The sequence below is a fragment of the Rhincodon typus genome, chromosome 3 (assembly GCF_021869965.1).
Source record: "Rhincodon typus isolate 14 chromosome 3, sRhiTyp1.1, whole genome shotgun sequence".
Classification (NCBI taxonomy): domain Eukaryota; kingdom Metazoa; phylum Chordata; class Chondrichthyes; order Orectolobiformes; family Rhincodontidae; genus Rhincodon; species Rhincodon typus.
Genome location: NC_063334.1, coordinates 119,518,187 through 119,544,856, shown reverse-complemented (window position 1 = coordinate 119,544,856; position 26,670 = coordinate 119,518,187). Strand labels below are relative to the sequence as shown.

The 26,670-nt window shown below is 45.4% G+C and overlaps 1 protein-coding gene across 1 annotated transcript in view; it reads right to left on the bottom strand.

Annotated features, from left to right (window-relative positions):
* The window catches only part of LOC109938430 (probable ATP-dependent RNA helicase DDX60), a 144,997-nt gene that overhangs the window by 90,537 nt on the left and 27,790 nt on the right, over window positions 1–26,670 (bottom strand). The window contains exons 6-12 of the mRNA XM_048594078.1: window positions 25,094–25,258; window positions 17,932–18,084; window positions 12,313–12,454; window positions 7,669–7,818; window positions 4,557–4,662; window positions 4,347–4,474; window positions 2,575–2,756 (exon numbers count right to left, since the gene is read on the bottom strand). Coding sequence (XP_048450035.1) covers window positions 2,575–2,756; window positions 4,347–4,474; window positions 4,557–4,662; window positions 7,669–7,818; window positions 12,313–12,454; window positions 17,932–18,084; window positions 25,094–25,258 — 1,026 coding nt within the window. The remainder of the gene's footprint in view (window positions 1–2,574; window positions 2,757–4,346; window positions 4,475–4,556; window positions 4,663–7,668; window positions 7,819–12,312; window positions 12,455–17,931; window positions 18,085–25,093; window positions 25,259–26,670) is intronic.

The following is a 26,670-nucleotide window of genomic DNA, read 5'->3' as shown; positions in this document are numbered from 1 at the left end:
AGGTGACAGACATAATGAGGTGTGGGACTCAGGGCAAATATCACAGGGTGAAACATAGACAAAGTGAAAAAGAAGATTGATAGAAGGCAGGGGCTAGGGCAACAGGTTTCATGAGACAGGACAGTGATAATCATATACCAGTCATTCCAGACTGTTATCTGGTTGAATCTCTGAATTTGTATCTCTGTGTATGTGTGTCTGCATGCGCATGTGTGCCCCAATGTTTTTGTGTGTGTGTGTGTGAGAAAGTGCTTGCAGCTTTATACAAATACGAGTGTGTATAAGTGAGTATGCATGAGGCTGTATCTGTGCCTGTTTATGCCCCATATCTGTGTGCGGCCAGAATTTTACATGGAGGTAAGGCACCAGGCTAGTCCAGCTCCATGGAAATAGTTTAATGGGCTTCTCCCTGACAATTGGGTCAGGGTCGTGGCTTTGGCCCCCAATGGGAGGAACACGTGCCTCCAAAACCTGCAGGCCCCTGCCAGCACAAATGGTGACTGCTGCTGGGAGTGTAGTCATTCCATCACCAGGACCCACGCTGGAAGCCGTGAAACATAGGATGTCTTTGCCAAGGTTTGGTTTTATTCTGTCATCGTGCATGGACATTGCTAACTGGACCAACGTTTATTTCCCGTCCCTCGTTACCCTTGAGAAGTTGGTAGTGAGCTGCCTTATTGAACCGCTGCAGTCCTCCTGATGTGGGTTGACCCACAATGCCCTTAGGGAGGGAATTCCAGGATTTTGACCCAGCGACTTTGAAGTGAAGGAACGGTGATATATTTCCAAGTCAGGATGGTGAGTGACTTGGAGGGGAACCTGTCAGTGGTGGTGTTCCCACGTACCTGCTGCCTTTGTCCTTCTAGATGGAAGTGGTCATGGGTTTGGAAGGTGCTGTCTGAGGATCTTTAGTGAATTTCTGCAGGGCATCTTGTAGATAGTACACACTGCTGCTACTGAGCGTCAGTGGTGGAGGGAGTGAATGTTTGTGGATGTGGTGCCAATCAAGCGGGCTGCTTTATTCTGGATGGTGTCAAGCTTCTTGAGTGTTGTTGGAGCTGCACTCATTCAGGAAAGTGGGGAGTGTTCCATCACACTCCTGACTTGTGCCTTGTAGTTGGTGGAGAGGCTTTGGGGAGTCAGGAGATGAGTTACTTACTGCAGACTTCTTATCCTCTGACCTGCTGTTGTAGCCACTGTGTTTATGTGGTGAGTCCAGTTGAATTTCTGGTCAATGATAACCCCTATGCTGTTGATAGTGGGGGATTTAGTGATGGTAACACCATTGAATATCAAGGGGTGATGGTTAGAATATCTCTTATTAGAGATAGTTGTAGCCTGGCATTTGCTTAGCACAAATGTTACTTGTCACTTGTTAGCCAAGCCTGGATATTGTCCAGATCTTGTTGCATTTGGACATGGACTGCTTCAATGTCTGAGGAATTGCAAATGGTGCTGAACATTGTGAAATCATCAGCGGACATCCCCACTTCTGACATTATGATGGAGGGAAGGCCAGGGGTTTGGCCTGGTCATGATCGGCGAGCCAGCCTAGAGGAACATGGGATGGGAGAGATGAGGGGAGCATTCAATTAGCGTCGGTTGGTAAGGCTTCCAATGGGCATTGCTGACTGTCCAGGAGGCTACCATTGCCACCACACCATCTCCAGCCCTCCCTGTCCCTCTCCCAGCACTCTGCTCTCCTCCAGTACATCTGGCCCATGGTGAGAACTCCAGAGTTTCTCTGCCAGCTTCTCCAGGAGGCCAAGGCATCATCTGCCACAGGTACAATACCAGCAACGATGGGTTGCAGTGGTCAACTGGGCATCAACTTGCCACTTCAGCCCATCAGTTAGCTGAAGGGTGGTCAGGCCACCTAACATCTCACCCATTACCCACAGAACTCCAGCAGGCAGGGCTGAGTGATGAGCATCTGACATGACCTTACCCACCAAATGACCCCAGTCCTCATTTCTGCCGGGGGTGTGTGTGTGTGTGTGTGTGTGTCTGTGTGCGAGAGAGTGTGTGTGTGAGAGAGAGAGTGTGTTTGTGTGACAGAGAGCGTGTGTGTGTGTGTGAGAGAGAGAGTGAGTGTGAATGAGAGATTGTGTGTGTGAGAGAGAGTGTGTGTCTGTGTGAGAGAGAGTGTGTGTGAGAGAGAGTGTGTGTGTGAGAGAGAGTGTGTGTGTGTGAAGAGAGTGTGTGTGAGAGAGTGTGTGTCTGTGTGAGAGAGAGTGTTTGTGAGAGAGTGTGTGTGTGAGAGACTGTGTGTCTGTGTGAGAGAGAGTGTGTGTGTGAGAGAGAGTGTGTGTGTGTGTGTATACAAATGTATTTGCATGTTTGCCCTTTTGCGTATACCCATGTATATGTCTTTGCATTGAGTTGAAGACCTGACTTGATTCTTTTGTCTCTCTGTCCTGGCCTAAATACACATTCAGGTCTTGCACACAAAAGCAGTCACCCAGCAACTAGCAAAGCCCCAGTGAGTAGTCAATGCCTTTCAGGAGGAAGGAGGGTCATAGGGGAGATGGCCAGCAGAAGATGTGAAATGGTCGATGCTGGTAATTGACCTACCGCTGGCTTGCTGCTGTTACCCTTTCTCGGCTGATGTTGCTGTTTTGCTGAGTCCTTGGTGACCACTGATGGACTGGTGACAATAGTCACTGCTGCGTTTTCATCCAGAGATTCGGCATAAAGTCTCTCATGCGCAACAAGCTTTTGCTCATTGCGTAACAGCTTTCCCCATTTCTTTGGATCTTTAACAGATAATAAAGTGGATAAGAAGTGGGTTGAATACAAAAGCGAGTCCAAATCAATCCCCACGCTTGACTTGTTAGTTAAACAGTGTGCACTGGACAGTCACAGATCAGAACACAATGCCTTGTGCTGACTGAGGGGAGCGAAGTTTTTTTTATCTCATTCATTCACTGGAATTGGTGGTGGGCTTCCTGTTGAACAGCTGCAGCCCACAGAGGATGCATTTACCATTTGCCACTTGTCAGCCCAAGCCTGGATTCTGAGAACTACGACTTCCGCAAGCTCCTGGATTATTCAAAAATGCCACAAGGCTTGAACATACCTCTTTTGTTTGCGGAGGACGGGTCCCTGCATATAAATGTGCGTCACTTCTAGAAAGTGTAAGTCAGCCACAATCCAAGCTCGACTGAGGGTCTTAAATTGATTGTTAAGTCAACAGCAGATGGAAGTGCTGCACTGTCACCTGGAATTGTATTTAATAGAAGACACTGCTTTGCTCAAGGCAGTGGCTCAGTGGTTAGCACTGCTGCCTCACAGTGCCAGGGACCCGGGTTCGATTCCACCCTCAGGTGACTGTCTATGTGGAGTTTGCACATTCTCCCTGTGTCTGTGTGGGTTTCCTCCCACAGTCCGAAGACGCGCAGGCTCGGTGGATTGGCCGTGCTAAGTTGCCCGTAGTGTTCAGGGATGTGAAGATTATGGGGGATGGGTCTGGGTGGGATGCTCTGAGGTTCAGTGTGGACTTGTTGGGCTGAAGGGCCTGTTTCCACACTGTAGGGATTCTATGATATGCAATGCCTTGGCGATTTGTTTTATTATTGTTGCACATAACTTACTACAGTGAAAAATTTTGTTTTGCGAGCAGTACAGGCAGACCATAATATACATTGAATATCAGGTGATTGAACAGAGCAGGGCATACAAGGTTATGTCTGCACAGATTGTGTTAAAAAGCAAAATCAACATTAGATTTGAAATTTGAGAGGCCTGTTCAGCAGTCTAATAATGGCAGTGAAGAAGTTGTCCTTGAACCTGTTGATACTTGTGTTTAAGCTTTTGTGTTTTCTGCCTGATGGAAGAGGTTGGAAGAGATTATAAATGAGGTAGGAGGGATCTTTAATAATGTCGGTTGCCTTTCCACGGCAACAAGAAGTGTAGATGGAGTGAATGGATGGGAGGTTTGGCTTGCGTGATGGACTGGGCTGTTGTTCACAACTTTCTGTAGTTTCTTACAGTCCTGGGCAGAGCAGTTGCCGTACCAAGCCATGAAGCATCCAGATAGAATGCTTTCTATAGTGCTTCCTGAGGAAGAAGAGGCATTGTTGTGCCTTCTTGACCGTCGCATCTACGTGGTTGGGCCAGGACAGATTATTGGTGATCGTCTCTCCTAAGAATTTGATGCTCTTGTCAATTGGAGTTCTCTTGTCAACCAACCTGTACCCTTACTCCTTACATACATTGTGATCGTCTGAAAATTGGCATTCCTGATTAATGCAAGGTAGAAAGTTTTAGCGACATACCTCCCTGCTCAGCAATGTTACTGTTTCATGTGACCAAGAGATTATATATATCTAAGATAAATTATTTACCTCTCATTGCTTCCTTCATGTTCTCATGATGGCCTTTGAGAGTAGATACAATGTGTTTTCTGGAATGCCAATGTAAAACCTCATCAAACTCTTTCAGCTTATATTGTGGTTCATGTTCCAGGTCCTCACTAGCAGCAGAGAGAATCATGGTTGGTTATTAAGGGTGAAAACGCCAAACACAATATCATCAGTTAGTCATGTTTCATTTACCTGTTGAGTTGTGGCAATTGTTCCAATAAATCCCCAATAAATTCTTCAACTAACGTTGACTTCATTGGTATTAACCCACTGGCTGGAATTTTCTGCCTGGATGCATCTGTACAAAGGAAAGCTAGAATGAGAGTTCAACTTTCTGACTCGTCCTCACAACACAGAGATCTAAGTCAAAGTTATTTTCACTTTTAAACTGATTGGGCTTTAGAAGAATCAGAGACAACCTTATTCAAACATACAGTACTTGTAACAGAACAGAAACAGAAATTTCTAGTGAAACTCAGCAGGTCCGGCAGCATCTTTTGAGAGAGAAATAGAGTTAACGTTTTGTGTTCTAACAAAGGATAACTGGACTTGTAGAGTCACAGTCATAGAGCCATACAGTGCAGAAATACACCCTTTGGTCCAACCAGTCTATGCTGACCATAATACCAACTAGTCCCACCTGCCTATACTTTGCCTATTTCCTTCCAAACATTTCCTTTTCATGCACTGATCCAAATTTCTCTTAAACGTTGCAACTGTACCCACATCCATCACTTTCTCTGGAATTTATTCCACACACGTTAAAAAATTTTGCCCGTCATGTCTTTTTTAAATCCTTCTCCTCTCACCTTAAAAATATGCCCCCAATCTTGAAATCCCACATGCTAGGGAAAAGACACCTACCATTCGCCTTATCTATACCCTTCATGATTTTATAAATTCCTGTCCAGTCACCCCTCAACTTCCTACGCTCCAGTGAAAAAAAGTCCCAGCTTATCCAGCCTCTCCCCATAATTCAAAGTCTCCATTCCCGGTAACATCCTGGTAAATCTTTTCTGAACTCTTCTCCAGCTTAATAATATCTTTGAAATGTCAACTCTGTTTTTCTCTCAACAGATACTGCCAGATCTATTGCGCTTCCCCAGCTCTCGATGTTCTTATTTCAGATTTGCAGCATGTGCAATATTTTGTGTTTATTTTAATATTATTCCAGGACTTGACAGAGAGGTTCTTTCCCCCTTGTGGTAGTGTTTAGGACCATAAAGTATTAACTCAGAGTAAAGGGTTACACATTTAAGATTAAGATGTTGAGGAATCTCTTCTTTCTAGAGAGTAATGAATCTGTGGAATTCTTTACCATAGCGGGCTGTTGAGACTGGCCATTAAGAATATTCAAGACAAAGGTATGCAAAGGTTAAAAGGAAGTGGAGTTGAGGATTATCAAATCAGCCATGATCTCACTTAATGGTGTAGCAGATTCGATGGACTGAATGGCCTACCTCTCCTACATTTTACAATGTTTCATTCTCTCATGGGATGTGGGCATCGCTGGCTGGCCAGCATTTATTGCCCATCCCTCGTTGCCCTTGAGAAGGTGGTGGTGAGCTGCCTTCTTGAACCGCTTCAGTCCAGATCTCTGTATACTCCACTCGGGAAGTGAAACATGAATAGTGTTGCAAGAGATGCCCGCAGTTGGCATTTGGCTAAGCCAGGGTAGTACCTGTAGCTCCTGTAATACAAATCTACATGGCAGTACTCATATTAAGTGGTGAAGAATTAACCACTAATATGTCTTGTGGAATTCCCTGCCCAACGAAGCAGTTGAGGCTACTCATTGAATGTTTTTAAGGCAATGATAGATTTTTGAACAGTGAAGGAATTAAGGGTTATGGTGAGAGGGTGGGTAAGTGGAGCTGAGTCCATGAAAAGATCAGCCCTGATCTTATTGAATGGCAAAGCAGGCTCAATGGGACAGATAGCCTACTCCTGCTCCTATTTCTTATGTTCTTATGTTCAGCAGAAGAGATATGTACTTGAATAACAAGAAGTAATTTATGATATATTATTAAGACAACTGCTTACGACTGGTTAATTCCATTAATACTAGGTAAGAGATACTGTTATCTCCTGAGAGATAATGACTATAACCTATTATACGTGGTCACAGACTGTATAACCAATGAACAGCTAGAACTGTTCCGAAGAAGGATTACTGGACTCGAAATGTTAACTGTTTCTGACTCTCTGTTTCTCTCTCCACAGATGCTGCCAGAACTGCGGAGTTTCTCCAGCACTTAATAAAAACCAAAAGAACTGCGGATGCTGTAAATCAGGAACAAAAACAAAGTTGCTGGAAAAGCTCAGCAGGTCTGGCAGCATCTGTGAAGGAAAAAACAGAACTGAGGAAGGGTCACTGGACCCGAAACGTTAACTCTGTTTTCTCCTCCACAGATGCTGCCAGACCCGCTGAGTTTTTCTAGCAACTTTGTTTTTGTTTCTCCAGCGCTTTCTGCTTTTGTTTGATTCAGATCTCCAGCACCCACAGTTCTCTGTTTCTCTATTTTTGCATGCTGAATTTATGTGTGGTTGCTTATAGCCTCTTGGTTTGATAAGAACCAGGAGCAGGAGTCTGGTCTCTCAAGCCTACTCCGCCATTCAGTAAGATTCATGGCTGAGCTTTTCATGACCTCAGCTCCACTTACGCACCCTCTCACCTTAACTCTTAATTCCTTTACTGTTCAAAAATCCATCTACCATTGCCTTAAAAAGATTCAGCAAGGTAGCCTCAATGCATTATGTTATGAATGTGACAGAGAAGATAAAAGCAAGGAGGTTTTACCCACTGGTGGGTGAAACCAGAACAAGAGGGCATAGCCTCAAATTAAGGGGGAACAGATTCAGGACTGAATTGAAGGGGAACTTCTTCACCCAAAGGGTTGTGAATCTGTGGAAATCCCTACCCAGTGAAACAGTTGAGGCTACCTCGTTGGATGGAAATATCTCCTGTACGTCTACACTATCAAATCTCTTTTTTATTGTCTTGAAATCTTATATTACATCACCCCCCAAACCCCTCAACATCCCCTGTCTGTTCAGTCATCCCTGAAAAATCAGTTCTGCCATCTTGTGTGATAACCCTTTTGTGAATGGGATAGTTTACTCTGTGAAGGGGCAGAGTCATTATGGCTATTTGAGGAGACACACACAGATGGGACAGTTTTGATGGCCTGAGAGGCTTTTTCTCCTGGATTTACCTAGACTCCTAAAAACAGTGGATTATATTCACTGAATGTAGTGTAAACAGTTAGTGAAAAATAAGACTAAACTGTGCTGTTAAACATACCTTTAGGCTCTGTTGGTTTCAGAAATATCATTGAGGTACATGTCACTGGGAAAGCATGTCCTACATTGAGTTCAGGTGAAGTCTTCGCAACTGTTTCCCAGATATGTTTGTATTCACCTCCAATCTTGCTGCCTAATTGGTCCTCTGTGTCTGTTAAAGAGGAACACGTGTTAGGGACATCATTGTAATTGCACTGCAGTTACACCTCATCAATAAGCACTCCTCACTATCCAACAGACATGTCCTACAGGATATGGTCTGGGAAAAGACTCACCTCAATGGGCAACCCGGTATAACCACCTCACAAACCAACATCACTGTCAAAGAAATATCACGGTGGATTTTTGCAACCAGCACCCAGGAAAGTAATTGTTCGTTTGAAGTGGAGTCACAAGATTCGCTAATGACTAGACAACTGGGTGAGTGCTTTCAGATGTTGGTTAAGGGTTAAGTCAGTTGAATGCAGAACTTTAACTTAAACCTTTTTGACTCAGTGATGAAGGGCTATCTCTCGTCCTATGTCGACTCTAGGCCGCACTTGACGCCTCCGAAGGTGAATTTCAATTTAGGTTACCTGCATTGTAAATAACTCTATATGATATGCCTACAAAGTCAGTTTGGATTGAGGTCAGGAACAAGAAAGGAGCAGTCACTTTGTTGGGGTTTTTTTTACAGATCCCCTAATAGTTGCAGAGAAGTGAAGGAGTGGATTGGGAGGCAGATACTAGAAAGGTGCAGATGTCACAGAGTTGTAGTCATGGCTGATTTCAACTTTCCAAACATTGATTGGAAATGTTTTAGTTGTAATAGTTTAGATGGAGCGGATTTTGTCCAGTGCGTTCAGGAAGGATTCCTGACACAGCATGTAGGTAGACCAACACGAGGAGAGGCCACTTCGGATTTGGTGCTTGGCAATGAACCGGGCCAAGTGTTAGACCTGTTGGTAGGAGAGCATTTTGGCAGTAGCAATCATAACTCTGTTACTTTCACAATAGTCATGGAAAAGGATAGATACATACAGCAGGGTAAGGTTTATAATTGGGGGAAGGGTAATTACAATTCTGTTAGGCAAGAACTGGGTAACATAAAATGGGAACAGATGCTGTCAGGGAAGAGCACTATTGAAATGTGGAGATTGTTTAAGGAATGCATACTGCATGTGCTCGATATATTTGTCCCTAGCAGGCAGGGAAGATGCGGTCAAGTGAGGGAGCCTTGGTTCTCAAGAGGTCGACCAACTGGTTAAGACGAAGAAGGATGCTTATGTAAGGTTTAGGAAACAAGGAATGGAAAAGGCTCTAGAGGGAGACAATTTAGCCAGGAAGGAGCTGAAGAAAGGGCTTAGGAGAGCTGTAAGGGAGCATGAGAAAACCTTGGCAGATAGGATCAAGGAAAACTCCAAGGCTTTTTACACGTATGTCAGGAATAAGAGAATGACCAGAGAAAGGGTAGGGCCAATCAAGGATTGTAAAGGGAATTTGTGCACGGAGCCTAAAGAGATAGGAGAAGTCCTTAATGAATACTTTTCTTTGGTATTCACAACTGAGAGGGACCTAGTTGTAGAGAAGGACAGTGTGAAACAGGCTGGTAGGCTAGAGGAGGTCAATGTTAGTAGGGAAGATGTACTAGGAATTTTGAGGAACTTGAAGATAGATAAGTCCCCCGGGTCTGATGGGATTTATCCAAGGATTCTATGGGAAGCGAGAGAAGAGATCGCTGGGCCTTTGGCGATGATCTTTTCGTCCTCCCTGTCCACGGGTATAGTGCTGGAAGATTGGAGGGAGGCAAACGTCATTCCCTTGTTCAAAAAGGGAAATAGGGATAACCCCAGAAATTACAGGCCAGTTAGTCTTACGTCAGTGGTGGGCAAATTATTGGAAAGGGCTCTGAGAGACAGGATTTATGATCACTTGGAAAGGCACAGTTTGATTCGTGATAGTCAGCATGGATTTGTGAGGGGTAGATCATGCCTCACAAACCTTATTGAATTCTTTGAAGAGGTGACCAAACACATGGATGAAGGTGGAGCAATGGATGTGGTATACGTGGATTTAAGTAAGGCGTTTGATAAGGTTCCCCATGGTAGGCTCATGCAGAAAGTAAGGAGACATGGGATAGGGGGAAATGTGGCAGATTGGATTCAGAATTGGCTGACCCTAAGAAAATAAAGGGTGATAGTGGACAGAAAATATTCAACATGGTGCTCAGTTACAAGTGGTATACCACAAGGATCTGTTCTGGGTCCTCTTCTATTTGTGATTTTTGTAAATGATTTGGATGAAGGAGTGGAAGGGTGGATTAGCAAGTTCGCAGATGATACGAAGGTGGGTCGAGTTGTGGATACTGCGGAGATCTGTTCTAAGTTACAAAGGGCCATTGATAGGATGCAGAGCTGGGCTGAGAAGTGGCAGATGGAGGTTAACCCTGAAAAGTGTGAGGTGATTCATTTTGGAAGGACAACCTTGAAAGCAGAATACAGGGTTAACAGAAAGATTCTTGGCAGTGTGGAGGAGCAGAGGGATCTTGGGATTCATGTCCACAGTTCCCTGAGAGCTGCCACCCAGGTGGATAGAGTTGTCAAGAAGGCGTATGGTGTGTTCGCTTTCATTAATAGAGGGATTGAGTTCAAGAGCCATGAAGTTATGCTCCAGCTATACAAAAGCCTGGTTCGGCCACATCTGGACTATGGTGTCCAGTTCTGGTCGCCTCATTACAGGAAAGATGTGGAAGCATTGGAAAAGGTGCAGAGGAGATTTACCAGGATGTTGCCTAGAATGGAGGGAAAGTCTTATGAGGAAAGGTTAAGAGAGCTAGGGCTTTTCTCTTTAGAACGACAAAGGATGAGAGGTGACTTGATGGAGGCGTACAAAATGATCAGAGGTATAGATAGAGTGGACAGCCAGAGACTTTTTCCTAGGATGGAGGTAGCTATTACGAGGGGGCATAGTTTTAAAGTGAGCAGAGTTAGATATAGGGGAGACGTCAGAGGTAGGTTCTTTACTCAGAGAATGGTAGGGGCGTGGAATGCATTGCCGGAAAGGGTAGTGGAGTTGGCCTCATTAGGGGCATTTAAATGGCTATTAGACAGGCATATGGATGATAGTATAAGGTAGGGGTGGAGGTTAGATAGAGCTTAGGGTTCTGGGTAAAAGTTCGGCAGAACATCGTGGGCCAAAGGGCCTTTACTGAGCTGTACTGTTCGATGTTCTATGTTCTATGTTCCATGTTCTAGCCCATGCTGGGAAATTGCCATACAATACAGGCCGGAACTAAACACTGTCAGATCCCTGACCTCCAATATTCACAATAGCGAAGGTTCTTCCATTTTGGATGAGTAATGGAAAGTGGGCAATATTTTCAATGATCAGTGATATTCATCATCTTTAATGGGTCATGACGCACTATCAGCAGTTATTGCCCATCCTTAATTGCTCATGAAGGTGGTTCAGAGATACTTTCTTGAACCACTGCTGTCCACTAGGTAGTACGCAGACCCATGATGGAGGTATGGAGTTCCAGGATTTTTACCCTGCGACACTGAAGAAACAGTGAAATATTTCTAAGTGATGATGGTGTGTGACTTGGGCAGGGAGCTTGCAGAAGATGGTGTTCCCATGAATCTGCTGCCCTTGTCCTTCCAAGTGTCTGCCTAAGGAGCCTTGGTTAGTTATTGCAGTGTATCTCCTGGATGGTAAACGCTGCCAGTCAGCCAGGCAATGTTCTTGGGATCTGAGGTTGAATCTCGCCATGGCAGATGGTGGATTATGACTTTAATAATAATGTGAAATTAAGCGTTTAATAATGACCATGAAACCATACTTGATTGTCTGGAGAAATGCAACTGGTTCACAAATATCGTTTAATGAAGGAAACTGCCATCCTGTAGGTCTGACCTACATGCGATCCACAGCAATGTGCCTGACTATTAACTGCCCTCTGGGAAATTCAGGATGGGCAATAAATGCTGACCTAACCAAAGACTCCCACATTCCATGAATGAATTTTATTTTATCAACAGGATGAGGGCATCGCTGGCCAGGCAGCATTTATTGCCCATCCCTAATTGTCCAAAGGGCAGTTAAAAGTCAACCACATTGCTGTGGGTCTGGAGTCACATGTAGGCCAGACCAGGTAAGGATGGCAGTTTCCTTCCCTAAAGGGCATTAGTGACCCAGATGTTTTTTTTTCCCTAGCAATCAACAATGGATTAGTGGTCATTATTCGACTCTTAGTTCCAGATATTTATTGAATTCAAATTCCACCATCTTCCATGGGATGATTCAAACCCAGATCCCCCAAATTTTACCTGGATCTTCAGATTAATAGTTTGGCAATAATAACATTAGGACATTGCCTCTCCTATGTATAAAGTTAGCTACAAGGCAAGTTTGGAGAAGTTAGGGTTTGTCTCCTTAGTGGCGATGGATGGCAGACCCGATAGAGGTGCAAGATTATGGCCAGGTTGGGTAAGATTGAAAAGAAAGGCTTTTCCCAATAGCTGACAGTACAAGGAACAGAGATTCAGCTTAAGGTTTATGGGAAGAGATACAGGAGGAGAAAAACAGTGAGTGGCTAGGAAGTGGAGCTCAATGACTGGGTGGGAAGTAAAGAAGAAATCATTAATCCAGTGACTTGGAGATTTACCTGTACAACGTGACTTTTCAGAGCACAGTTTTGCGACAGTCCTCAACAAACGGCCATCATTCAGATCACTCAGATAAGTCATGTCAATTTTCCATCCAGCGCCCAGCAATTTTTTCAGGATGAAATACTCTGCTGTCCTTCTCTATAAAGAAAAAGCAATTTCCTGCTGATTACTCTATTCTGGAGCACACTGTCCGGAGGAGCATTGGAAGCAGATTCAATAGGAATTTGCGAAAGGGAACTCAATAAAGAATTGAACAGAAAGATATTTTCAGGTCAGGGCTGCAGGGAAAGAGCAGGAGTAAGGGTCGGGAGGTGGGTGAGACGTTGCTGCGAAGAATTTTACAGCTCTTTCAGGGCCGAACCTTTGCCCCTTTAAACACAGTACGGACAAGGTCCTAACCTCATGCTTAAAGGCAATGTGAATGCCCTCATGATCGTGTGGCAGATCAGCACCTCACTGGCTACCTCCGAGGCCCACAGGCCCAATCTGGAGTCTGCATGCTTGGAAGGGCATCAGCTCAACTGGTGGTGGTAGGCACTGCCACAGCAGGAGGTGGCTGGGGAGTGGGACATGTGGGAAGCACCCCCTCCACACCACAGACCCCAACCCAACCCCAAGGCCAGTGAGCTGCTGCCAGACCCTTTCTGGTCTCAGCCTTTGGTGACATGATCCTAGCAGGAGGCCCGTCCTGACCACAAATGGAACCTTAGTTATCCAACATAACAATCAAATGTTTCTGGATAAGGAACTAATATACTCGAGCTCCCCTCCCACCCCACCTCTCTCTGGATTGTTTGTCCAGTGGGGGATGTGGTAGCAATACGTTTGCCCTTTGACCGTATACCCAGAGACGCGAATCTCCTCACATTGCCAATAGCCACTGCCAGATCGTAGGGATTTCATCCTTGAAGAGCTGGCACATATGCAATAGTTCAAATGGTCACACTCAGTGTATCATTATCATGTAGGCAGTGCGGTGGCTCAGTGGTTAGCACTACTGCCTCACAGTGCTAGGGACCTCAGTTCAATTCCACTCTTGAGTGACTGTGTGGAGTTTGCACATTCTTCCTGTTTCTGCTGGGTGCTGTGGTTTTGTCTCACACTCGAAAGACGTGTAGGTTAGGTGGATTGGCCATGGGAAATGCAGGGACAGGGTGGGTCTTGGAAGGATGCTCTTTGGAGGGACTTGATGGGCCCAGGGGCCTGTAGAGATTCTATTATTGTTACCAACAAAAATAATACCAGTGCTCTTCTCCTAATTGAAAAAGCCCAATAAATTATAATTTCCTTCATACAAAAATGTAAAAATACAAAAAAGAGGCAAAGAAAATTCAGGGATAGCAAGAACTGCAGAAGCTGGAGTCAGAGATAACACAGTGTGGAGCTGGAGGAACACAGCAGGCCAGGCAGCATCAGAGGGGCAGGAAAGTTGATATTTCAGGTCGGAACCCATCTTCAGAAAAATTGTGTTATCCACACTGTGTTATCAAAGAAAATTCAGGATTGTTTAAGATAAAAAGTGAAGGTTTATAAAGTTTCCAGAGATAGCAGTAATTTATGAGGATTAGGAACTTTATAGAATGCGACAAAGGAGGAACAAGAAACTGATAAGGAAAGCGAGAATAGAATATAAATGCAATTGGTAAAAAAACATTAAAATGGATGGTAAAAATTTCAATAGGTATGTAAAAGTGAAACATTTGGCAAAACAAATGTGGGTCCACTGAAGGCAGAATCAGGAGAATTTTTATTGGGGAACAGAGAAATAGCAGAGAAACTAAAAAGTGTCTGTTTTTGCTGACGAAGATACCAGGAATACCAAGTGGCTAGGGAGGATGAGAACTTGAAGGAAATTAGCATTAGTAAAAACATTGCACTGTGAAATTAATTGGGCTGAAAGATGATAAATCCCTAAGAACTGATGGTCCACATCCCAATGCGATGAAGGAGATAGTTATAGAGATGTCAATGTATTGATGATGATCTTCCAAAATTCTATGGATTCTGGAATGATTCTTGTCGATTGGAAAGTGGCAAATGTCACCCTACTATTTAAGAAGGGAACAAGAGAGAAAAAGTTCATGCAGTATAGACCTGTTGACAAACTTGTGAGAGTTTTTGAAGATGTCACTCACAAAATTGATAAAGAAAACAGAGAGTAGGAATAAATGACTCATTCTCACATTGGCAGGCTTTGACTAGTGGGGTACCACAAGGATCAGTGCTTGCGCCGTAACTGTTCACAACACCGAACAACTGTGGGACCAAATGGAATATTTCCTCACTTGCAGACAATTCGAAGCTAAGTGGGAATTAGAATTGTGAGGAAGATGCAAAGTAGTCTCAGGAGGATTTGGACAAGCTTAGTAAATTGGCAAAAACATTGTGCTCAGAATATAATGTGGGAAAAGGTGAGGTTATCCACTTTGGTTGGAGGAACAGTTCTATTTCTCAAATGGTGAGAGATTGGAAGATGTAGGTGTGCAACAGATGTCCTTGTCGATAAACCACTGAAGGTAGGTGCAGAAAGCTCTTAGGAAGGTTAATGGAACATTCGGCTTTATCACAAGAGGATCTGAGTTCAGGAGTAGTGAGGTCTTGGTCATCTTGTACGGGAGCTTGGTTAGACTGCATCGAGAGTATTGTGTACAGTTCTGGTTTCCATCCACTACACTTTCTTTTCTTTCTCTGCATTTTTTTAAAAAAAATTCCATTTATTGGGATACTTTACTTTCTTGTAATGACTTCGGCAGAAGGTGTTCTCCCCTGGTCCAGGCCCAGCAACAAGGTGGCTTCCAATAGCCCAGAATAATCACCAGAATGGTGACGCGGTCTCCTGGTGACGTGGTCTCCCAGCAAGGTGATCTCCCAGCGAGGTGGTTTTGTCCAGGAGGAGCAGTGTTGGCCTGGACTGGCATTCTTGTCCTGACGCAGAGATCTAGTCCTGGCCTGGAGGTTTCATCCTTGCTTTGGAGCTGGGTTCTGGGTTTTCCAATGGCCCAGTGTGGTGGTCTAGACCTGACTTGGAGGTCTTGGCCTTGTGTCGCAGTCCTGGCCCAGTCTTCCAGCGTGTCCCAAATCCAGGAGCCATTAATTGAACTGTGATGAACTTTTACTTTGTTTTCCTTCTTATGTGAATTCTGTCATTGATTTAGATGCCATGGTGTGGTGACTTATAAAACATTTCACTGTATTTTTGTTTGGAAAATTACACGTGACAATAAATTGTTATTCTATTATCTCAGGAAAGATGTTATTACTACAGAAGCAACAGAAGTTCACCCGACTTCAGCCCAGGTTGGTGGACCATAATTGGGAACAGATGTTCTCAGGGAAATGCACGACAGAAACATGGAGGTTGTTTAGGGAGCAGTTGCTACAAATACTGGATAGGTTTGTCCCACTGAGGCAAGGAAGGGATGGTAAGGTGAAGGAACCTTGGATGACAAGACATGTGGAACATCTAGTCAAGAGGAAGAAGGAAGCTTACTTAAGGCTGAGGAAGCAAGGATTGGACAGGGCTCTAGAGAGCTACAAGGTAGCCAGGAAGGAACTGAAGAATGGACTTAGGAGAGCTAGAAGAGGGTATGAAAAAGCCTTGGCAGGTAGGATTAAGGAAAACCCCAAGGCGTTCTATACTTATGTGAGGAACAAGACGATGGCCAGAGTGAGGGTAGGGCCAATCAGGGACAGTGGAGGGAAATTGTGCACAGTGTCACAGGAGGTAGGGGAGGTCCTTAATGAATACATTGCTTCAGTATTCACCAGTGAGAGGGACATTGACGTTTGTGTGGACAGCATGAAACAGGCAGATATGCTCGAACCGGTTGATGTTAAGAAGGAGGATGTGCTAGAAAGTTTGAAAAACATGAGGACAAATAAGTCCCCTGGGCCAGACGGGATATACTCAAGGTTACTACGGGAAGCAAGGGAAGAGATTGCTGCCCCTTTGGCGATGATCTTTGCATCCTCACTGTCCACTGGAGTAGTATCAGAAGATTGGAGGGTGGCAAATGTCATTCCCTTGTACAAGAAAGGGAATAGGGATAATCCTGGGAATTACAGACCGGTCAGGCTTACTTCTGTAGTGGACAAATTATTGGAGAGGATTCTTAGAGATCGTATTTATGATTATTTGGAAAAGCACAGTTTGATGAGAAATAGCATGGCTTTTGAGGGGCAGATCATACCCCACAAGCCTTATCAAATTCTTTGAGGATGTGACAAAACACATTGATGAAGGCAGAGCAGTGGATGTGGTGTGTATGGATTTTAGCAAGGCATTTGATAAGGTTCCCCATGGTAGGCTCATTCAGAAAGTAAGGAGGCATGGGATTCAGGGAAATTTGGCTGTCTGGATACAAAACTGGCTGTTCAATACAAGACAGAGGGTGGTAGTAGATGGAAAGTATTCAGCCTGGAGCTCGGTGACCAGTGGTGTTCCGCAGGGATCTGTTCTGGTACCCCTGCTCTTTGTGATCTTTATAAATGACTTGGATGAGGAAGTGGAAGGGTGGGTTAGTAAGTTTGCCGATGACATGAAGGTTCGTGGAGTTGTGGACAACGTGGAGGGCTGTTGTAGGTTGCAACGGGACATTGACAGGATGCAGAGCTGGGCAAAGAAGTGGCAGATGGAATTCAACCCAGAAAAGTGTGAAGTGATTCATTTTGAAGGTTGAATTTGAATGCAGAATACAGGGTTAATGGCAGGATTCTTGGCAGTGTGGAGGAACAGAGGGATATTGTGGTCCATGTCCATATATCCCTCAAAGTTGCCACCCAAGTTGATAGGGTTGTTAAGAAGGCATACGGTGTGTTGGCTTTGGCAGGGGAATTGAGTTTAAGAGCTGAGAGGTTATGCTGCAGCTCTATAAAACCCAGGTTAGACCGCACTTGGAATATTGTGGTCAGTTCTGGTTACCTCGTTATAGGAAAGATGTGGAAGCTTTAGAGGGGGAGCAGTGGAGATTTACCAGGATGCTGCCTGGCCTGGAGGGCAAGTCTTATGAGGAAAGGTTGAGTGAGCTAGGGTTTTTTTCATTGGAGCAAAGAAGGATGAGAGGTGACTTGATAGAGGTGTACAAGATGATGAGGCATAAATACAGTGGATAGCCAGAGACTTTATCCCAGGGCGAAAATGACTATTAGTAGGGGGCCTAATTTTAAGGTGATTGGAGGAAGGTATAGGGGAGATGTCAGAGGAGAGTGGTGGGCGTGTGGAATGCGCTGCCGGCAGTGGTAGTGGGGTCAGATACTTTAGAGACTTTTAAGCGACTCTTGGAAAGGCACATGGAGGGTAGTAAAATGTAGGGTATACAGGGTAGATTGATCTTAGTAGGATAATAGGTCGGTACAACATCGTGGGCCAAAGGGCCTGTACTGTGCTGTTCTGTTCTATGTTCTATGTTCTATGAAGAGAGATTGGACGAACTGGACCTGTACTCTCTAAAGGTTCAAAACATGAGAGGTGATCTCATTGAAACCAACAAAATACCAAAGGGATAGACAGAGCTTAGCTACAGTTAAAATGGAAGTCTACAACTAGGCAACACAATTGAAAAGTAAGAGGGTACCATTTAGCTTGTTATTGTGCTTTGTTCAGAGGCAGTACTTACCAGCAATAAGAAGCGATGAGCAAAATCTGTCCACGGAGCATCTTTTTTGAGGGCTCTGTCAGATAATGGTAGATTACGCAGAAGTGCCACATGGAGGCAGTACATTCTGCATATATCTGCTGCAGACTGAATTGCCAGTTCACTGCATCTTTCCTGTTTTGAAGACATGAGCAGGAGCAGTTCAAACTGAGTTCAATGTCTACCTCACCCTTTATAGAAAGTGGTTCCAATATCAATGTTACTCTCCACCCACAATCAACAATGAAAGAGATGCAGTCTGACTCCTCCCTCAACTCACACATTGCCACTATTGGATGGTAAGCAAACCCCACAGGCAATACTTCTCATCACCATTCCCCCAGATACAAAACACCAATCTGAATGACACATTCATGGAGACATTACGTGTCTTTGTCATGCAGTTGGGACATCTGACCCACATGCAGAGTGTAGCCACTTGGTCTCTGCACCGTAGAACATAGAACATAGAACATTACAGCACAGTATAGGCCCTTCGGCCCTCGATGTTGCGCCGACCTGTGAAACCAATCTGAAGCCCATCTAACCTAAACTATTCCATTATCATCCATATGTTTATCCAATGACCATTTAAATGCCCTTAAAGTTGGCGAGTCTACTACTTTTGCAGGCAGGGTATTCCACGCCCTTACTACTCTCTGAGTAAAGAACCTACCTCTGACATCTGTCCTATATCTATCACCCCTCAATTTAAACCTATGTGCCCTCGTGCTAGCCATCACCATCTGAGGAAAAAGGCTCCCACTGTCCACCCTATCTAATCCTCTGATCATCTTGTATGTCTCTATTAAGTCACCTCTTAACCTTCTTCTCTCTAACGAAAACAGCCTCAAGTCCCTCACCCTTTCCTCATAAGACCTTCCCTCCATACCAGGCAACATCCTGGTAAATCTCCTCTGCACCCTTTCCAATGCTTCCACATCCTTCCTATAATGCGGCGGCCAGAACTGTATGCAATACTCCAAGTGTGGCCGCACCAGAGTTTTGTACAGCTGCAACATGACCTCATGGCTCCGAAACTCAATCCCTCTACCAATAAAACCTAACACACCATACGCCTTCTTAACAACGCTATCAACCTGGGTGGCAACTTTCAGTGATCTATGCACATGGACACCAAGATCTCTCTGCTCATCCACACTACCAAGAATCTTACCCTTAGCCCAGTACTCTGTATTCCTGTTACTCCTTCCAAAGTGAATCACCTCACACTTTTCCGCATTAAATTCCATTTGCCACCTCTCAGCCCAGCTCTGCAGCTTATCTATGTCCCTCTGTAACCTGCAACATCCTGTAGACAATGACGACATAAAGATCAAAGCCAAAGGCTCTGCAATCTCCTCTCTAGCTTCCCAGAGAATCCTAGGATAAATCCCATCCGGCCCATGGGACTTATCTATTTTCACACCTTCCAGAATTGCTAACACGTCCTCCTTATGAACCTCAATCCCGTCTAGTCTAATAGCCTGTATCTCAGTATTCTCGACTACATTGTCTTTTTCTTGTGTGAATACTCACGAAAAATATTCATTTAGCGCCTCTCCTATCTCTTCGGACTCCACGCACAACTTCCCACTACTGTCCTTGACTGGCCCTAACCTTACTCTCGTCATTCTTTTATTCCTGACATACCTATAGAAAGCTTCAGGGTTTTCCTTGATCCTACCTGCTAAAGACTTCTCATGTCCCCTCCTGGCTCTTCTTAGCTCTCTCTTTAGGTCCTTCCTGGCTAACTTGTAACTCTCAAGCACCCTAACTGAGCCTTCACGCCTCATCTCTACATAAACCTCCTTCCTCCTCTTGACAAGAGATTCAACTTCTTTAGTAAACCACAGTTCCCTCGCTTGACCACTTCCTCCCTGCCTGACAGGTACATACTTCTCAAGGACACGCAGCAACTGTTACTTGAACAAGCTCCACCTTTCAATTGTGCCCAGCCCCTGCAGTTTCCTTCTCCACCCTATGCATCCTAAATCTTGCCTCATCGCCTCATAATTGCCTTTCCCCCAGCTATAACTCTTGCCCTGCGGTATATACCTATCCCTTTCCATCGCTAAAGTAAACATAACCGAATTGTGGTCACTATCACCAAAGTGCTCACCTACCTCCAAATCTAACACCTGGCCTGGTTCATTACCCAGTACCAAATCCAATGTGGCCTCGCCTCTTGTTGGCCTATCTACATACTGTGCCAGGAAACCCTCCTGCACACATTGGACAAAAACTGACCCATCTGAACGACTTGAATTATAGCGTTTCCAGTCAATATTTGGAAAGTTAAAGTCCCCCAAAACAACTACCCTGTTACTTTCGCTCCTATCCAGAATCATCTTTGCAATCTTTTCCTCTACATCTCTGGAACTTTTCAGAGGCCTATAGAAAACTCCCAACAGGGTGACCTCTCCTTTCCTGTTTCTAACCTCAGCCCATACTACCTCAGTAGATGAGTCCTCATCAAACGTCCTTTCTGCCACCGTAATACTGTCCTTGACTAACAATGCCACACCTCCCCCTCTTTTACCACCTTCCCTGATCTTACTGAAACATCTAAACCCTGGAACCTGCAACAACCATTCCTGTCCCTGCTCTATCCATGTCTCCGAAATGGCCACAACATCGAAGTCCCAGGTACCAACCCATGCTGCAAGTTCACCCACTTTATTCCGGATGCTCCTGGCATTGAAGTAGACACACTTCAAACCACCTTCCTGCCTGCTGGTACACTCCTGCAACCTTGAAACCTTATTCATGACCTCACTACTCTCAGCCTCCTGTATACTGGAGCTACAATTCAGGTTCCCATCCCCCTGCTGAATTAGTTTAAACCCTCCTGAAGAGCATTGGCAAATTTCCCCCCAAGAATATTGGTACCCCTCTGGTTCAGGTGTAGACCATCCCGTTTGTAGAGGTCCCACCTACCCCAGAATGAGCCCCAATTATCCAGGTATCTGAATCCCTCCCTCCTGCACCATCCCTGTAGCCACGTGTTCAACTGCTCTCTCTCCCTATTCCTCGCCTCGCTAGCACGTGGCACGGGTAACAAACCAGAGATAACAACTCTGTTTGTTCTAGCTCTAAGCTTCCACCCTAGCTCCTTGAATTTCTGCCTTACATCCCCATCCCTTTTCCGTGTTCATTGGAAAGCCTCATCCTCACACACAGCAGTTCCAGGTCCCACCAACTTTCCACTCGGTCAACTCAGCCCCACAAGTAACACTCTGTGGGAAGAACTCTATGTGGGTCCTAATGGAATTCAGTCGAGATCTTGTGGAGGCATTCATGTATCGCAAGAGACCCATTCAGCTTATCAAATCCATGCCCGTCCTATGTTTCTATTCCAAAGCCACTACTTTTATTTAATCTTAGACATGGATGTCACCGGAAAAGGTGACCAAAATTGCCCAATCCTCAGCTACTTTCAGAAGGTGATAGGTGAATGTTTTGTCAGGAATGTGGGAATTACTTGGCTGAAGTCCATCCAAATTGGTTTCTATGAAGATGAGGACACTAGTGGACTCAGCTGACTTTAATGCAGGTAATGCCCTGGAATAAAATGGTGATTATGTGATCACTACTAATCTAATCCACTAATGTCCTTTAGGGAAAGAAATCCGCCATCATTATCTGGCCTGGCCTACATGTGACTCCTGACCCACGGCGATGTGGTTGACTTGAAAACAAAACAAAAGAATTGTGGATGCTGTAAATCAGGAACAAAAACAGAAGTTGCTGTCAAAGCTCAGCAGGTCTGACAGAATCTGTAAAGAGAAATCAGAGTTAATGTTTCGGGTCCGGTAACCCTTCTTCAGAACAGATGGTAGCTGGGAAAACGCCAGTTTATACGCAGAAGATAGGGTGGGGGGAGTGGGTAAGGAGTAAACAATAGGTGGGGATAGAGCCCAAAGAGAGAGAAGACCAGTTGGAGAGACAAAGGAGTGGATAACCATCTGGCTGGGATGGTGAATAGCTGTTAATGGAGACTGTTAATGGCTAACAATGGGTTATGTGATAATTAGGCTTGGTGTATTGGGGCGTGTGGTAAGGACATGGAAGACCTCAAACCCTAAAGTTATTTAACTTAATATTGAGTCCAGAAGGCTGCAGGGCCCCAAGCGGAAAATGAGATGTTGTTCTTTCAGCTTGCGCTGAGCTTTGCTGGAGCACTGCAGCAAGCCTGAGACAGAGAGGTTGGCCAGGGAGCAGGGTGGTGTGTTGAAGTGGTATGCAACTGGAAGCTCAGGGTCTTTTTTGTGGGCGGAACGTAAATGTTCTGCGAACCGGTCACCCAGTCTACGCTTCGTTTCCCCAGTGTAGAGGAGTCCACATTGTTAGTAGCGAATACAGTAGACTAGATTGTGGGAAGTGCAGGTAAAACGCTGCTTCACCTATAAGGTATTTTTTTTTCATAGAATCTGTACAGTGTGGCAACAGGCCCTTCGGCCCAATAAGTCCATACCGACCCTCAGAGCACCCACCCAAACCCATCCCCCTGTAACCCACCTAATGTACAAATCCCTGAACACTGCGGGCAATTTAGCATGACCAATCCACCAAGCCTGCACATGTTTGGGATCTTGGATACTGAGGAGGGAGGAGGTAAATGGGCATGTGTTACACCTTCTGTGGTTGCAGGAGAAGGTGCCATGAGGCTGTTGGAGGGCTGTTGGGAGTGAAGGACTTAGTGCTCTCAAGGCACTAAATGCTAGCGCAGCATGTTTTGTGAATAAGTGGAAGGATTAGAAAATGAGGACCAGGGCAGTGAGGTTAATCAGCTGGATGGGGGCCATCCAGTAAGATGGCAGTGAAGTAGAATGCTCCACCTGGAGCTCCTCGCTTAACACATTCTTTTCCTTCCTTTTTTCTCCTTCTTTTCCTCTCTTCTCTCCCTTCTCTCGGTCTCGGACACAAGGCCTCGGCCTCCAACTCCCAGCCTCTGAAGCGAGGTCAGCGACCTGAAGTGGGGACACCAGCGGCCTGGTGTGGAGTAGGGGCAGCGGCCCAGTGAGGAGGGGGGGCAGCGGCCCAGTGTGGGGGGGCAGCTGCCCAGTGAGGAGGGGGCAGCGGCCCAGTGTGGAGGGAGGGGTGAATGGGGAGGGGGGGCAGCTGCCCAGTGTGGATGGGGGGACAGCTGCCCAGTGAGGAGGGGGGCAGCTGCCCAGTGTGGAGGGGGGGGGGGGCCGGGGGTGGGGGGGCAGCGGCCCAGTGAGGAGGGGGGCAGTGACCCCATGGGGGGGGGCAGCGGTCCAGTGTTGGGGGGGGGCAGAGACAACCTAGTGCAGAGGGAGGGCAGTGATGGCCCAGTGCGGGGGTGGGGGGGAGTGGTGCGGCCAGCAGTCAGAGCATGTAGAGACCCCCTGCTGCCTTGAAAGTATTTAAAGGTTTTTCCGTCCACTCCCTTTTGAGGAGGGGAATTCCAAAGGCTCACAACCCTCCGAGGGAAAACTATGTTGCTACATCTCTGTTTTAAATGGGCAACCTCTTCTGTTTATCCAAGATACCGAGTTCTAGATTCCCCTGAAAGAGGAAACAGCATTGCTATATCAGAAACAAAAAAGAAATTGCTGGAAAAACTCAGAAGGTCTGGCAGCATCTGTGGAGAGAAAGCAGAGTTACCATTTCATGTCCAGTGACCCTTCGTCAGAACATGACATCTAGCCAGTCAAGGCCCTTCAGGATGTTACATGTTTCATTTATGACACTTCTAATTGTTCTAAACTCCATAAGACCATAAACATCGGAGCAGAATTGAGCCATTCAGCCCATTGAGTTTGCTCTGTCGTTGAGTCATGGCTGATATGCTTCTCAACCCCATTCTTCTGCCTTTTCCCCATAATCCTTGATCCTGTTACTAATCAAGAACCTATCTATCTCTGTCTTAAATACACTCAATGACATGGCCCCAATAACCCTCTGTGGCAATGAACTCCACAGATTCACCACTCTCTGGCTGAGGAAATTCCTCCTCATCTCAGCTCTGAAAGGTCGTCCCTTCACTCTGATGCTGTGCCCTCAGATCCCAGTCTCTCCTACTAGTCTAAAAATCTTCTCCACTTCCACTCTTTCCAGGCATCTCAGGACTCTGTAAGCTTCAATGAGATCACTATCATCCTCCTAAACTCCATTGAGTATGGACCCAGAGTCCTCAACCACCCTCTATATGACAAGCCCTTCATCTGTGGGATTACTCTTGTAAACCTCTAGTCTCCCTCCAAGGCCAGCACATCCTTCCTTAGAATCGGGGCCCAAAACTGCTCACGATATTCCAAATGTGGTCTGACCACAACATTATACAGCCTCAGCGGTTCATTTCTGCTTTTGCATTCTAGCCCTCTTGAAGTGAATGCTAACATTGCATTTGCCTTCCTAATTGCCAGGTGAACCCTTATGTAAACTCAAAGAGAATCCTGAACTAGGAGTCCTAAGCCCCTTTGTGCTTCAGGTTTCTAAAACCTTTTCCTGTTTAGGAAATAGTCTACACCTCTATTCTTCCTACCAAAGTGCATAACCTCACACTTTCCCACATTGTATTCTATCTGCCATTTCTTTGCCCACTCTCCTAATCTCCAAGTCCTTCATCAGCCTCCCCGCATCCTCAACACCACCTTTACCTTCGCCTATCTTTGTGGGTGGGCCTGTTTAGCCTTTTGCCAGAAGGCAATCTGCTCTTTCCAAGCATTAGTCCCATCAACCTTCTCCGAACTGGTTTCAACTCATTAACATCCTTCGGGTCACCAGTACTAGACACTGTACTCCCGATGCGGATTGAATCTCACCATGGTAGATGGTGAAATTTGAATTCAGTGTGGTTCACTAATGTCCTTTATGGAAGAAAATCTGCCGTCCTTACAAGGATGTGGTCTACAGGTGACTCCGGACCAGTATGGATACCTCGGAGCAGTTAGAGATGGGCAATAAATACTGCTCCAGCCTGTGATACCCACATCCCATGAATTAATTTAATGAAAGACTTTTTCCATGAAAATGTGAGTGTAATTTTGACCTGCTAAAGCTGGCTGCATATCCAGCTCAGCCCGGAGTCATGAAACCAATCATCCCTCAAGGAACGTCTAGGTGTTGGAACAGACATTTTTCTACAGTTAAAGATTTTGAAAGGGAGAGTTACCTTCTGAGTTTCTGCAGTTTCACCACTTTTGGTAGGAAGTCCAAACATCATCAATTCATGAGCGTACATCTTCAGAGCCACTGAGCAGGACACAACACAAAGAATTCTGCTGATGTCTGATCCCTGGGGCCATAAATCCTTCAGCTTGGAGAAGCTGTGCTGAATCTGAAAGAATACAGAGCGTTCATTTCTGACCCCGATGTATGTGAAAGAGATTGTGCCCCACTGTTAGATAAATGCAGTAAATTATGTCAGAATCGCAGAGTCATAGAGCCGTACAGTATGGAAACAGATCCTTTGGTCCAACTCGTCCATGCCGAGTAGATATCCTAAATTAATCTAGTATCATTTACTAGGATTTGGCCCATCATGTCCCTCTAAACCCTTCCTATTCATATACCTATCCAGATGCCTTTTAAATGTTGTAATTATACCACCCTCACCACTTCCTCTGGCAGCTCATTCCATACACGCACCACCTTCTGTGTTTAAAGCTGCCCCTTAGGTCCCTTTTAAATCTTTTCCCTTTCGCCTTAAACCTATGCCCTCTAGTTTTAACCAAAATAAATAAATCAATGATGCATCCAAGCAAACAGAACATTCACCTTATTATGCCAGCTTTTTATCCACATGAAAAGTTCAGCCTGATCACATTTTCCTGTCTGCCTTCCACAACCATTTGTCTTTTCTTGGCAATATTCCAATGAGATGACTCCTGCGTCTCCGCATGTAGTTCTCCTGTCCCCCAAATCAGATGCTTCCGGGTTCAAGCTCCCAATTCAAGAAACTGGTCAAAAAAATCCAAGCTATTCTCACATCCCCACTCCCTCCACCCAGTACAGTGCCTAGGAGGTGCTGTACAGTCAGAGGTGTTGTCGTTAGGTGGCCAACTTAACCTCATATCCTGCACTGAACATCAAAGAGGCCATGATATTGCCTCAAAGGAGTGGAAGGGAGTTCTTCCCAAGTACTCTCGCCGACATTGATCCCTCCAACAAAGTCACCAAGAGAGATTGATAAGGCTGATGTTCGTTGGATCTTGCTGTGCCTGACTTTTGCAGCTCTGTTTCTGATGTGGCAACATTGACTGCTCTTTTGCATTCGCTGCAACGTGCCCTGGGGCACTTGCGCAGGGCTCAGATGAGGCCAGTCTGAGCACAAGTCAATTGGAAATGGGAACAGGCTATTCAGCCCCTCCATCCTGCTCTACCAACTAATGAGGCCACAGCTGATCTGATGGTGCCCGAACTCCACTTGCTTGCCTCTCCCACCATTACCCTGGACTGCCTTGGCAATCAGCAATCTGTTCGATTCACCCTTGATTGTATTCAAGGGAAAGAAATTCCTCTCCATCCCACCATCTAAGCCGTAGTTTGAAGTAGCCTTGCAAGCTGCTTAGCTGTAGCACCCTCACAATGTTTCAACAGGAACCCTCACTCACACCTCTATTTTCTGAGGATTGCCAACAAATGCTGGCCTTGCCACCAACACTGAAATCAGAAAGGATGACATTGGCATTGTTGCACTGTCTCTGGATGAGTAGTTGAGGGGCCCAGGCTATTGTTCTGACAATCCTG